Below are 14,109 nucleotides of genomic sequence, written 5' to 3'. Positions count from 1 at the left end.
TAATGATTTTCAAATGAAAGTTTTATTTGAACCCAGTGCTAAGGAATTGATTACAGCTACCCTATAGGAACCATAGTGGTCACCAGCTGGGCTAACCACAGGGTCGGCAGCGTAAAACCACAAGCTGCTCTGGGGGAGAAAAACGAGGCTTTCTGCTCCCATTAAGACTTGCGGCCTCAGAAACCCACAGGCACGGTTCTCCTCTGTCCTGTAGGGTCACTAGGAGTTGGGACCAACTTGACGGTAGTGTTTTTGTTTTTTTTTCAGTTATCAGACGGAGTAGAATTGCCTTGTAAGGTTTCTGAGCCTAGAAATCTCTGTGGGAACAGACTGCCCCCCCTGTGTCTCCTGAGGAGCTGATGGGTTTGACCCACCAGCCTTACAGTTTGCAGCACAAGGCTTAAAGCAGAATGCCACCAGGGCCCAACATTCTATTCCTCAGGATTAACATCTCACTGCCTTTTAATACTTCCCTGAAAACCGCTCTGGTTTTTCTGCTCATGGACAGAGAATGTGTCTCTGAAATGCTTTGCTGTTCCCCTGTGACTTACAGCACCTTTCCCAGTATGAAGAGTTCTCCTCCTTGGAGCTTCTCCTGTTCTTCCTTCGCCACCTGCTGGGCATTTCTGGGTATATAATCAGAGTCCAGACACATGGCCTCAAATTGACTCTGAGTTACTGAACACCCTACAAGATGGGTAAGCCAGCATAGAGTCCTTGATTACCCACTGGGCTACTGAGCCCGAGATCAACAGATTAAATGGACCAGCAGCTCTGGGGTGGGCAGGAGAGGGAGAGACGAGGCAGTGTGCAAACTGTAGGGCGCAGTTCTACTTCTACTTTGCCTTTCCAGGAAGAATGAACTCAGGGCACGGGAATCTTATCAGGAGCAATTCTTCATGTCTGACCAGCTGGGGCGGGAGGACGGGGTGTTCACACTGCTATGAGATCTGATTTAGCATTCCTTTTTTGTACAGTTATAACTCTTTGGTCTTTCATTAATTTTATTCTTTCTTAAAAATAGCAAATAGACAATTTGCTTATTTTTTAAATAGGTAGTTGCTATGTGGATCCATAAGACCCCTTTACAAATCTAAGATACGGGATTTTTTTTTCAAATATGGTTAAAACATATAGATAACCAAACGCATGCCCGTTCAATAATATTTGCATGTATCAGTCAGTGACATTGATTATATTCATTAAGTTGTACAACCAATCACAGTTGCTCTCCTTTTCCCAATTATCCCCTCACCATCAGCAGCAACTCGGCGCCCTCTAACCAAAGATGCCTCCCTCCTCTCTCCCATTTCGGTTCACACTAATAATGCACTTTGGGAAACACACATTTTCCTATTTCATACGTGTGGAATCCGACGATGTTTGACCCTGTGACTATTTCCCTGGGCATCATGTCTTCAAGTTCATCCATGCATGTCTGAGGCTTCAATTTCTCTTGAAGGCTGAGTCACAGGAGCTAGTGCACATGTACAGCATTTTGACTAGCCATCCTCTGATGGACATTCATGTTGTTTCTACCCTTGGGCTTTGCGAATCTTGCTGCAATAAACATCGGTGCACGGTTTCTATTTGCATTCCTGCTTCCAGTTCTTTGGGGCCCATGCCTCAGATTGGGATTGGGTCCCATGCTGGGTCACATGGTAATCCGATGTTTAACTTCCGAGGAACGGTTATTCTACCACAATAGGATCTTAGTGATGTTATTTTTCCCCTTTGTTGGAATATTTTCATTTCATCAGGGTGAAAACTCAAAACTCACTGCCATCGAGTCGACTGTGATGCACAGTGGTCCTGTAGGATAGAGCAGAGCTAGCCCTGTGGATTGAAGAGAATGTAAACCTTTGCTGGAGTAAAATGCCCAGCCTTCTCCCACAGAGCGGCTGGTGGTTTCGAACTTTTAGTTAGCAGTTCAACACACAAGCCCCTATGCCACGAGGGCTCTTCAATAAATCACAGTAGGGACGGTTTTATTACTCACTCATTATTCACAAGACTGCTAGAAAAAGACAAAAGGAAAGAATAGGGAGGCAGAACCTGCAGAATGCAGGTGGCATGTCCTTACTTGCTGCAAGTGAGCGCGGACTCAAAGCACTTACTATGGAAAATCAAAGACTACCTACCGCCTTCAGTATGGATTGCACCTCAACAGAAAGAAAATCAGACTCCTTACAGCTGGGCCAGAGAAAGACTGATGTTGACAAGGGTTTGGTTTGCTTAGATCCACAATGAACAGTCACTGAGGCAGCTGCAAAAATATCAAACGACATGCCATGTCGTATTGCAATATCTGCAGCAAGGGGTCTCTTTTAAAGTGCTGAAAAGCAAAGATGTCACTTTGAAGAATAAGATGCACCTGACCCAAACCATGACACTTTCCATTACCTTCCGTGCACGTGAAAACTGAACAACGAATGAGGAAGACTGAAAAACTGATGTCTTTGAATGACAGGATCGCAAAGAATGTTAACTGTGCCATGGACTACCACAAGAATAAGAAAATCTGTCTCAGAAGTGCAGCTAGAATGTTCCCTAAAAATGAGGATGACAAAATTCCACTCCATGTGCTTTAGACATGTTATCTGAAGAGACTAGTTCCTAGAGAAGACATCGTGCTTGGTGAGAGGGTTGGCAAAAAAGAAGAAGTTCCAAGAGATAAACTGATTCAATGGCTGCAACAATGGTTTCAAATACAGAAACAATTGTGAAGATGACATGGGACCAGACAATTTATTCTCCTATTGTATATGACGTCGCTTTGAGTCTGAACTAACTGGTCAGCACCTAACAACACATCAATCTAAAATCTAATCAAGATGGTGAAATGATTCCTCCTGTCCATAAAATCTCAATTATGAATCTTTAGATATCAATGTCTTAATGAATTGTCTCAACTTAGGTACTGAGTAGTGAATAATATATTTCTAAGAAAAATAAATAAATATGGTATTCTTAAAGTTACTCATTCAAGTGAGAAGAATGTCATACAATAGTTTTACAAGAACTTGGGTATTCATTTAAAGGATGTGTGATAGCATTCTTTCATCTTTTATGATGCTTTCGTGCCAACTGTTACTTAAAATACTCATGTAGTATAAAACCATTAATCCTTAAAAAATCATTAGTAGTACATATGCATGACTGTACAGGGAAAATCTGCAAAGTCATATGCTGATAGAGTGCTAGCTACATTATCACATTAATTATTAATTCATGGATTATGTCTATACTTATATACTTGTATTTCCACTCAACAATCTATCTTACAAATTTTCCCATATAAATATTTTAAAAAAAACACACTGACCTTGAGTCGATTCTAACTCACAGCAACCCTCTAGAGCAAAACAGAACTGCCCCTTCGGGTTTCCAGGGCTATAAATATGGCAGCAGAGAGCCCCATCTTGCTCCCTCAGAGCCACTGGGAAGAGGAGAACTGCTGACCTTCACAGCCCAAAAGGCCACCACATAAATATAGATACAATTCATTCTTCTCAAACGACCACGTGCTAATTCAGTGTGGCTGTCACCATTGTTATGGACACCACTCTGCTTTAGCAACGGGTAAAGTTGTTTTCAGTTTTCACTATAATAAACAATACCACACAGTACAAGTATTTCTGTGGAACAGATTTTGTGACATGAATTTCTTTAAGTACATGGTTTGGGCATCTACAAAGCTACTTTGGAAAGAGTTCTTGAGGCCTGCCTACTGTGCCATTTATAGGATACATAAGTTCATGAGAAGTACTTAACTGTCCCATGTCTTATTTCCTTAACTGTGAAATCAGTAACAGCAGCTCCAAGAACAGCTAGACTGAACACACAAACAGAGGCATGTGAGTTGTGTGGCTGTGAGTCGTCGTCAAGTCGGCTCTCACTAACAGCGACCTGACATTGAGCACAGCTAAACACTGCCTGGGCCTCTGCCACCCTCACCCTCACCCTCCCTTCACTGTTGGGCCACTGCTGGAGCCACCTGCCAACCCACCTTGTGGAGGGTTCCTCTCATTTTTACTGACTTCCTGTTTCAAGCAGGATCTCCTTTTCTAGCACTTGGTCTCTCCTAACGATGTGTCCACAGGAAGGGAGGCAAGACTGGCTAGCCTCACTACTAGGGAGCCTTCCGGCTTCCCTCCTTCAAGAAGGATGTGTGCCTTCTCCTGCCTACGCACGACCTATTGAGCATTCTTCTCCAACAGCATTATTCAAATGCACCGATTCTTCAGCTTTCTTTCCCCTGTCCATTTCACATGCTTGTCAGGCAAAGGAAAAGACCAAAGCTTGGGACAAGCACACTTGTCATCAAAGTGACATCTTTGCCGTTTAATACTTGAAAGAACTCGTTTGTGGCAAATTTTCCTAATGCAATACACCATTTGACTTCCTATTGTTGTAGACAAACATACCAGTTTTAGGTTGTCTGTTGCTATATAAGAGAGAACAAATCTGTCATCTTGTTCTGTCTTAATGATAGGGAAACTACATTTGAGCTATTCTTCCATGTAAGTACTAGAAGTGCGATCTTAACTTATATGAAAAATTACTTTGTGACTTCTATATTTTACAGATTCAATTCCGCTCTCTTAAATCGCATGACCAAGCCTCCTCAGAGCAAAGTTCTTTCTCATATACTAGCTGCTGCCTTCAAATATAAGTCGGGCTCAGTAGCATGCATTTTTGCCTCTCAGATTAGCTCATCTCTCTACCGTCCACAATAGCTTCCCAACTGGCCAATCCCAGGGCCAAGAAATAGTTAACTTCCCGCATCTTTATTGCCCTCAATCACCCAGCCCACCAGTCAAGATCTGTCAAATTCATCTCCTTAGCATTCCTCACTCCCTCCATGCATCTGGCTCTTTATTTAAGTAAAACAACATAAAAACAAGTTTTCAATTTGGAGTTGGCACTAATATATACAAAATGTAATGTATCAAGTAGATGAATTCAGTCTATCAGTAATATACTCAGAGACCACTGATAAATAATTTCCGTCAAGTGAATAAAAAAAAATGTAAGGGACTTACTTAAATGGAGTAAATAAGAATGATAATGTCACTTCTTTTTTCTGGGCCATTTTCACCTGGGAACCAAGTATGGAAAGGTCTTAATAAACCACAGATGAGGAACCATTACTCTGAAATATCAATGCCCTTTATAATACTCTTTAGGGATGACTAAGCACTTTCAAATTAAAGGGACGTTTATGCTACTATATTATTTCATTAATATTAAAGACTATTTAGCATTTTCTTACTTTCACATTAACAGAGAATCAAGCATGTCAAGTCTGTAACATGCATAATAAAATGAAAACTGCAATTCTTGTTAAGTCAAAAACAAAAGAAATCAATCTGAATGAACAGTGTTAAGAGTTTCAGCTACACCTCATGGCATGGATCAATCTGGAGAACATTAGGCCGAGTGAAATCAGTCCACTCACTACAAAAGGACAAATGTTGGATGATGCCGCTGTTCTAGAAGAAACAACAAGGCAAGCGCTTCCATATCAAAGGGAATAGACTGAAGAGCTTATCAAATGGGGGGCGGGCAAGAGAAAGAAGCTGACATCCTAGATGAGAGGGGTGCTGGTGCCATCTGCATGAGGGAGGGCTGCATTCCCCAAACAGGCAACACGGAATCATAGGGTAATGGTAAGCTACTGTGAGGTTTGATAAGTGGCTTGAAACTCTTGAATATGAAACATGAGGTCAAATATAAATCTCCACCTAATTCACAATTTTAAAAATTGTGAAAACAAATAAATGAATGAAATCTCTGGTAAGGAAAAATAAGCACTCTAGTTAAAGGTCCGCTTCTTCAGCTTCCACAGGAGTCCTGGTGGAGCAGTGTTCAGCAATGGAATGCTAGCCGAGTTTGGGGTTAAGATGAGGCAGTCTGCTTTCCTAGATTTCCCCACTCACTGCTGCCACCTCAAAGCAACCCTACAGGGCAGTCCAACTGCCCCACAGGGCTCCCAAGGCTGTCACTCTTTACAGATGCAGACTGCCACATCTGTCTCCCTCCAAGGGGCTGGTGAGTTTGAACCACTGACTTTGTGGTGAGCAATGGCACTCTGTCCTAGAGGGCGTCTATGGGCTGGAATTGAGTTAAAGGCATTGACGTGGTTCTTGTACGCTCCAATGTACAAGGTAATGAGCAGGGACTACTAAGAAACGTTGCCATCCCTTATTCGACTTCTCTGGGTGAATCCCATACAGACATAGCTGCTGGTCTTCATAAACCCATGTAACGATCTCCTCACAAGGAACATTCCTCCAGGGAAATTCTACACCCAGAAATTAACTCAAGAAATCTGTATCTCGGAAATGATATGCTCACATGAGGCTTCCAATAGCTCATGGGAAAATACAATTGATGGAGAGTGGAAATTTTCAACAAACTTTTGGAAGCTCCCTCATGCATATTTAAAGTAATTTGTTATCAGGAATACATTTATGAAAACACAAACAAATTACTTTTACTTAATAGACAGGATTTTTAAGACTAAGATGCTGTCTATCTTGGGTGTGAGGCCTTCTCATACCTTGAACTGCTCGAGGATCTGGACCGCGTTGGTGAACATGCTCTCTGCCTTGAAGAGGTCCGTGTGGTTAAGATAAGCCACAGGTAGGGTCCCCTGCAAATAATCAATAAGACACAATTAAGAAGCATTATAGATGTAGAAAAAATAAGTACGAGAGGGGCCCTCGTGGCGTAGTGGGTACGAGCTGGGCTGCGACCTGTAAGGTCAGCAGTTTGAAACCACCAGCGTCTCCTCGGGGAAAAGATGGAGCCTGCTCTCAGAAACCCACAAGGGCAGTTTTATCTTATCGCCATTGACACCATGGCAATGAGTCTGGCTTGATAAGATACATATCAGATTTTTTTGAGGGGGGGAATTCCAGTTTATCTTGGTACCCCCTCGTATACTCAAAAAAAATAAATAAAATAAGTACGAAAATACAGTTTTAAGTGTGATCAAAGTGTATACCTAAACCCATTTCAAAAGTGCGAATGTTACTGGGTGATCTACCGTACATATTCAAGTATAAGCTGAGGCACCTAATTTTACCAGAAAAACTGCATTAAAAAATGTGCTGAAAAACTCGGCTTATACACACGTATATACTTTTAAGTGGAGTTGGTAATAAACTGGTTTTCCTTACCACTGAATTAAGGGGGAAGGGAACTCCGATGAGAGAAGCCATCAGTGGGGCGATGTCAGCCTGCAAAGAGAAGGCATTCAATCCTAAGATGACAGCTGCCGACAAGCCAACGAAACCACGGACACCAACTATATTGGGGACACACCCATTACCTTTGCTGCCAGTGCTTGCCAAGAGCAGCACTCTGCAGACCACTCCCCTTTGAGGCCCTCTCCCTCTCGCCCCCCCGCCCCCTCTCAGGGAAGTCTCTCTGATCTGTTGGGATTTGCCAAGTTTGACCCTAGGCTCTCAATCTCTCTCACCTTTTACCATCTTACCTGTCTTTAAGTACCACCCACCAGAAACCTGGAAAACTCCACAACCTCCTCCCCCTGCCCCAGTCCACTGCCAGTCTCCTCTCAACTGCTCTCCACGCAGCAACCAGAAGAGGACTTCCACCAAAGATCAAGCATGTCCCTCTCCAGACTGCAGACGTGCCCTGGGCTTCCACGCGCCCCTTAACTGCCTGCTGCTCCACGCCCCACCACAGCCCCTGCTGTTCTGGGGCCCAGCTTCCTTGACGATTCTTTCATGTGTCTGTGTCCTCCTAGCCCAGCGCTGTGCCCACACTGTTCCCTCTCCCTAGAAAGCCTTCGTCTGCTGCCTTGGCCTGTCAACTCCTTCCTCACTCAGCTTGGTTCTCAGTTCGTCAGGCAGCCTTTCCCGGCCAGTGCATTTGACCAGAACGGCCCAGACCGATCTCTCATGGCTTCACAGGACTCTGGCAGGCTGGTCACAGCTTGAGTTTCTCCTGCTCCGTCTGATTATCTGAACAGGGACAGTCCCCCCAGATAGGGACTGTGTCTGTTTTTCTCACACTATACCCTTATACTGCACACAGAGATGTACATCCTGCAAGCAAATGACAAGGTGGTCAAGGGAAAGAATAAGAAACTCATTGCCTGGTGAGGAAGCATTAGCCAACAGACACGGAGCCTTCGGCTACCAATAGCTGAATCCATGTCCATTAAACAATTTTTTTATGATGAATTGGCCTGAGATAAGCCTTCCTGTTATGTGGACTTCATTCTTCCTGTCCTTGGACAGTGATCTCTTACTATAGATTAATATATTGGATTGGTTTATGGGCAACCATCCTGAGAGAAGAATTTATTCTTCTTATTCTAAGAAAAATCTGGTTTCTGTACCTGGAGGCCTGAAGGTGGGAGGGCAGCCTTCGGTTCGCCCACCACACTGAGGAATGCCTGTCAGTGAGGCGCCTGGGGCAAGGCAGGCGACCCTGGCCGCTTTGGAGCTACGTGGCAGGCAGCTCGTTCTGTAAATAGTGAGGACAGCTATGGACATAGTCCATGGTGCATGTTTCCAAAAACCACTACTAGTCTGCCTTTTCTAGGCTAAGCATTTGCCCAGTATCGCTTTTTTCCATTGCAATTGTAAGGGCTTAGGAATAGAAATAAAGGTGTGTGTGTGTTTATTTTAAAAAGAGAGAAGGAAACAGTAGGTGGAATCATATGGGCTTGATTAAAGTAACTAAGTGGGGTGACCATGGCCAGAAGTCACTGACATGAATGGGCGCGCAGCCTTCAGCTCCCGTAACAATCCTTTCCTGACCTACAGCTGCTCAGGGGATGCTTCTCCTGGGAGTTTCACTTGAGGCCTTTTTACTTTGCCATAAGAAAGATTATTTGAGTAAGCTGCTGTCTGAAAAGGATTCCCTTGGTAATTGAAATGTTTGACAAAAAGCCCTTACTAATTTAAGGGGCTTCAAAAAGTTTATGGAAAAATGGAAAGTAAAAGCTGATGAATTTCCCCATACACTGTCTGAAGGCCCCTGTCGCACTAGCACATCTGTCGTATCGCCTGTCTTGCTAAACCTCTTCGTAGGAGGCAGGAGTACAGGGGAGGGTGATGAGTGTGGGCATGGCACCTGGTTGACGTCGAGCCTCTTCCAGTTCTCCAGCTTCCACTCTGAAAGACACAAGCGGACACGTGGCAGGAGAGGAGGATTTTTAAAAACAGAGATCACAAGATTCTTAGTGGTCAAGATGGAATGGCAAATTTAAGTGTAGAGATGTTTCTATAACTGAAGTCAAAATCAAATATAACGGGGACTCAAACATGTAGGGGTGTTCATTTGTTTCAGTTAAATTCTGAAAGAACAGCCAGAAAGTAGCATCCTCTGCGGAGACTCAGTACATGCTTATAATGCTCCTTTGCCTCAGAGCCTCGAAAGGTGAATGACCGGGAAGATGGAAGTAAAGGCAACAATAACAACTGTCAGCCTGGTGCCGGCGCCCGCCATTTCTGCTCCACACAGTTCTCACGGCAGCGGGTAGCCTCTGCAGCCAAGTCAAGGGGCTTGTTTCTTAAGACTGCAGCTCTGATGCCCCTGTAGTCATACCCAAGAGTGTTGAATAGTGCATTGATGGACTCCAATACCATACCTTTGGGGTCCCACCCAACTGCAATACTTGTTACACCACCCAGGGATTCCCCACCGGTCACAGACAATTCATCCACCTGTACATTAAAGAGGAGTTTTACCTCACCTACTCTACGAAGGAGCTCTGCTGGTGCAAAGGTTAAGTGAAAGGTTGGTGGTTTGAAGCCACCCCCTGGCTCTGTGCGAGAAAGACCTGGAGATGTGCTATGTAAAGACCGCAGCCCTGAAAGCCCTAGGGGGCGGTTCTCTGTCACATGCAGTCACTAGGATCCGGAAGTTCCTCAATGGCCACTGACAATGACGACATCTGCACAGATGTGGAGGGAGAGAGTCCACTCCCATCTCTGCCGGGTGTTTGTCGCTTCACCCAGAGCCCTAATGGCAGTGAGCAAAATGTAGGGCTTCTCTGTGCAGTGTTTTCCGTCTCTCGCTAGAATGCTAAGCTCTGTGAAAGCAAGGGCTAGCCCACAGATGTCCAGGAGATGAACAGAGAGTCCTCTGGATTCCTTCTGCTTTCTGCTTCAATAAGTCTGGAACTATCACGACAGTGTGCTGGGGCCCCTTTGTCAACTGTCTCCTACAGACCTGCAACTTGGCCTTCCACTCTCTGCCAGCCCTGATAAAACTGTAGAAAACAGCCCAGTGAAAAATGTGCCGTTATTTACTGAAGGCACGCTGTTGAGCAAATTATTCACTGTGCCCTTCTGCCTGCATGAGGGCCCGAGGCATAAATATCTCAGTGCCTAGCTAGAGGTTTGTCTAATGGATACATCATGCGGATACTGTGAACTTTGTAACTGATACATTTGTTTTAGCTTGGTGTGGAAAATCATGATAAAATTTAGGATTTACTTCTAAGAAACCTTAGGGAGTTTTACTTATCTTCTCTTCAAATCAATTAGTAAGTTACTTCAATGAAATAAAGTCTAAAATTGAGTCTGCGAGACATTTGGAAAGGCCTCGACACAATGCCGCTAAATGTTTGGTAAGTCACTCTCGAGAGAACACAAGCAAGCGCTAGAACTTCAATGCACAACACTTCTCTGTTTCTTTGTGTGAAATGCGCCTCATCCACTGCTATTCAGTCAGTTCTGACTCATAACAACCCCACCGGCCAAAGCAGAACCGCCTCTCAAGCGACAAACCTTACAGAAGCAGTTAGCAGCCCAATATACAACCCAGTGGTCAACTCAACGGCAGTGGGTTTCGTTTTGCGGAGTGACTGGGGACAAGGAGGAACGTGAGGGACTGTTGAATTGGGCTGATGAACATGTTCTGGAAATGGATACTGGCGAGAGTTGTATAATCTTCTGAATATACTAGGAAGTAGTGTACAGCTTTAAAAAAAAAAAGAATTTTATGATATGTAAACTGTGTCTCTGTAAAAAAAGATTAAATTAAAAAATAGTGCTCCAGAAAAAATGGGGGTGGGGGTGGGAAGAATCTCCTTTTTCTTTATAGGCTGTGAAGCAAGGGAGACTTAGGAAACACGTAAAACCTTTGGTAAAACGAGAATAAGGCAATGCTTGATGTTCAGTTATAAAACAGGGACAGTGATACACGTGTGATCTACCAGATTAATATGCTCTGCAAGTGAGATCTGACTCAAGGGTCTATCTAAATTTTAGAAATAAATAGACTTGTAAAGAATAGTGCGATTTAGACTACGAAGGCTTGCATAAGACAGATATCTAACAATGCAGAACAGGAAGTGCATGCTATAGGTACCGCCTGAGGAACTGGAGTGGGTTAGCAGATCACCCTCACTAGGACGGACTGGCCCGACGGCTACAACAACAGGATCAAGTGTGACAACAACCGTACAGATGGCAATGGCAGTATTCCATTCTGTTGTATTGGAGGTCACTATGAATCAGAAGTGATTCCCCAGGTGCCGCCCAACAAAGGCATGATACACAGCAACCGTACTGATACAAACAGCAAAATGGGAGGTTGAAAACAGTATCTTGAAAAGTGATTATTTAATACTAAAAGTGCTTGGTTGTAGTTTTAAATGCTACCCTGGGTAAAAATTATATGAACGTACCTTTCAAAAATGCATCATCATATTCCTGGGTCGACACTTTCTGGGGGTGCTTGATCCCAGCTCCCCAAGCGACTAAAGGAGTGAGAGTCTCTGAAGGATGGCCAGCCCCGTGGGAACCTGCAGAGAAGACACCGAGGGGATACAGACGGGCGTCAAGACAAATGGCTAACAGGTCTTTCTATTACCCTATTAGCTGTAGAAGCGGTCGGCCTGTGTTTAGATGACCCCAAAAGCATATGACTTTGGGGAGCAATTAGTTTGATGACAATCCCATCAAGTAAGTTGGAGTATCAAACACGCAAAACAAAAGAGCAGAATGTCTGCTGAGTCCCTGTGGCTGACAAAAAAAATAAGAATAGCAACAAAAATGGGAATCATAGCTATGACACCAAACTATGAGCTACACGGTGACCAAGAGAGTGGCAGCCATGCACAGGCCATGTGTCATGAAGGTCTTTCTCTCTGCTAACATGCCAGTCATTTCTGTTCTTTTAAACCAAGAGAGATTTAAAAAAAAATTTTTTTTTACACAGAACACCAAACACTTTTCTGAAGTCTACTTAAGGGTTAGTTCAGATTTCTAGATTTAAAGACACTTAAAGATGTCAGTTTTTCTACAATTAATTTCTACAACTTTGGAAATCTCAATTAAAAATTCCTGAGGAAAAATATTAGGGAAAGAGATGATAGTGGCCGTGAATTTATTTTGGATAAGTATAAAAGAATATTAATTTTTTAAAGGAGTATTAAGTATAATTTTGTCCTACTTAATATATACACTTTAAAGCTATAATAATCAAAACAGTGTGCTATGAATATGGGGGGAGAAAAGTCTCAAAAAATCATAGACCAAACTAAAAAAGAAAATACAAAAACTATAGCAATGGTTAACCTTAATATAAAAAACATTCTTAAATATCAGTAAAAATGCTGATTCCTTAATCAAAAAACTGGGCAAAGGGTACAAAAAGGAAGAAAGAAAAATATTTGATGTAAGCATTCAATTTCATTGTGAGTTAGAAATAAAAATTAAACCAAAAAGTTTATTTTCCTTTATCCAAAATGACAAGGACTAAACAAGATACCATTCATTGCTCAAAAATAGAACAAGGGGGCTTCAAAAAGGTCATGGAAAATTGAGTTAAAAATAATGGAATTTTTCCACAAGAGCTTTTGCAGCCAGCCTCTCCAGAAGATCTGATGGCCACCACTGATGAACCCCACATGCACAACCATCGAGCCCCTTCTGGTTCACAGACATCCTGTACAGGGTTTCCACAGCTGTAAGTCTTTACAAGAGCTGTAGCCTCGTCTTTCTCCTGCAGAGTAGCTGGTGGGTTTGAACCTCTGACCTTGTGGTGAGTCACCAGAGCTTCTTCCCCTAAGGAACAGGTAACTAAACTGCTTAGGTCAAAAATAGATTAGACCGTGCTTACACTATATACACTCAGCAGATCATCCTACTCCTAGGAGTGTATCCTAAAAGTAAGGAGTCTGCTGGAGTGGACGGGTGCATGCTAGCTGTTATCTACAAGGCGTGTGATTCAAATCTGCCAGTTGCTCCATGCAAGATGATGCTCTATGCTCTTGTAAAGATTTACAGCCTCAGAAACACTATACAGGGTCAATATGATTTGGAAATGATTGGATGGCAATAGGTTTTTTGGGTATCCTAAACGAAGCAACACATAAGATTACAGAACTATGTGCAAGGGAACTGATTATAGTAACATCTGAAATTCTGAAAACAGCAAACCACCTAAATGTGGTTGTCATTAGTGATCTTCACCAACTCGCCCTGTCCCCCAACTCAGGTACAGGGGTGAGTTCCAGGGACCCTACCCTTCTGGAGTCAGGCATAAACTTGGTGTGGTCAGTGGACGAGGGCAGAGCCCTTCAGAGCCCATGCCCCTTAGGCCACATGCCCTACCAATGCAGGCATCGTCAGAACCTGTGCTGAAACGCAACCTGTCGGCCTCGGGGCTGGGGGATGCCAACGAGGTGTCCTGTGCCAACGCATCCTGAACAGAGCGGGAGAGTCAGACCTACGTGCTTACTGTATGAAACTACTGGTTGTTGGGTCGCCTGTCACTAAGACATGAACTACTGGATGCTGACTAACACACATCATAACAAACAATAGGAAAATTCAATATAAAAATATTCATACAGAGGACAAACATTTTGTAATACAGATAGCAAATTTGTGCTTTCATGGTTATTTGATAACGTGGTTAAAGGCTCAAAACACAAAGAATAAAACTGAAGCCTCAACTAGCCGAGCAGTCAGTCATGTGCATTTTCTAGGAGTTTGAACTTGCACTGTTTCCTCCCCTCAAGGGAAAGGAGGCCGGCCGGCTGCCTGACTCCCGTGGCGTGTGTTCAGCAGAAGGGGGTAGAGGGGTCCAGAAGCTGGGTGCATGCAGCGTGTG

The 14,109-nt window shown here is 43.5% G+C and overlaps 1 protein-coding gene across 4 annotated transcripts in view; it reads right to left on the bottom strand.

Annotated features, from left to right (window-relative positions):
• LOC142427300 (GPI ethanolamine phosphate transferase 1) overlaps positions 1-14,109 on the bottom strand; it is a 97,999-nt gene that overhangs the window by 66,151 nt on the left and 17,739 nt on the right. For 3 of the 4 annotated variants that reach the window (XM_075532535.1, XM_075532534.1, XM_075532537.1), the window contains exons 8-12: positions 11,678-11,794; positions 9,004-9,155; positions 7,188-7,247; positions 6,566-6,658; positions 5,046-5,101 (exon numbers count right to left, since the gene is read on the bottom strand). In XM_075532535.1, coding sequence (XP_075388650.1) covers positions 5,046-5,101; positions 6,566-6,658; positions 7,188-7,247; positions 9,004-9,155; positions 11,678-11,794 — 478 coding nt within the window. The remainder of the gene's footprint in view (positions 1-5,045; positions 5,102-6,565; positions 6,659-7,187; positions 7,248-9,003; positions 9,156-11,677; positions 11,795-14,109) is intronic. The other variant, XM_075532538.1, reaches the window with a different exon arrangement.

Source organism: Tenrec ecaudatus, chromosome 15, assembly GCF_050624435.1.
Source record: "Tenrec ecaudatus isolate mTenEca1 chromosome 15, mTenEca1.hap1, whole genome shotgun sequence".
Taxonomy (NCBI): domain Eukaryota; kingdom Metazoa; phylum Chordata; class Mammalia; order Afrosoricida; family Tenrecidae; genus Tenrec; species Tenrec ecaudatus.
This window is presented reverse-complemented; position numbering and strand designations above follow the sequence as displayed.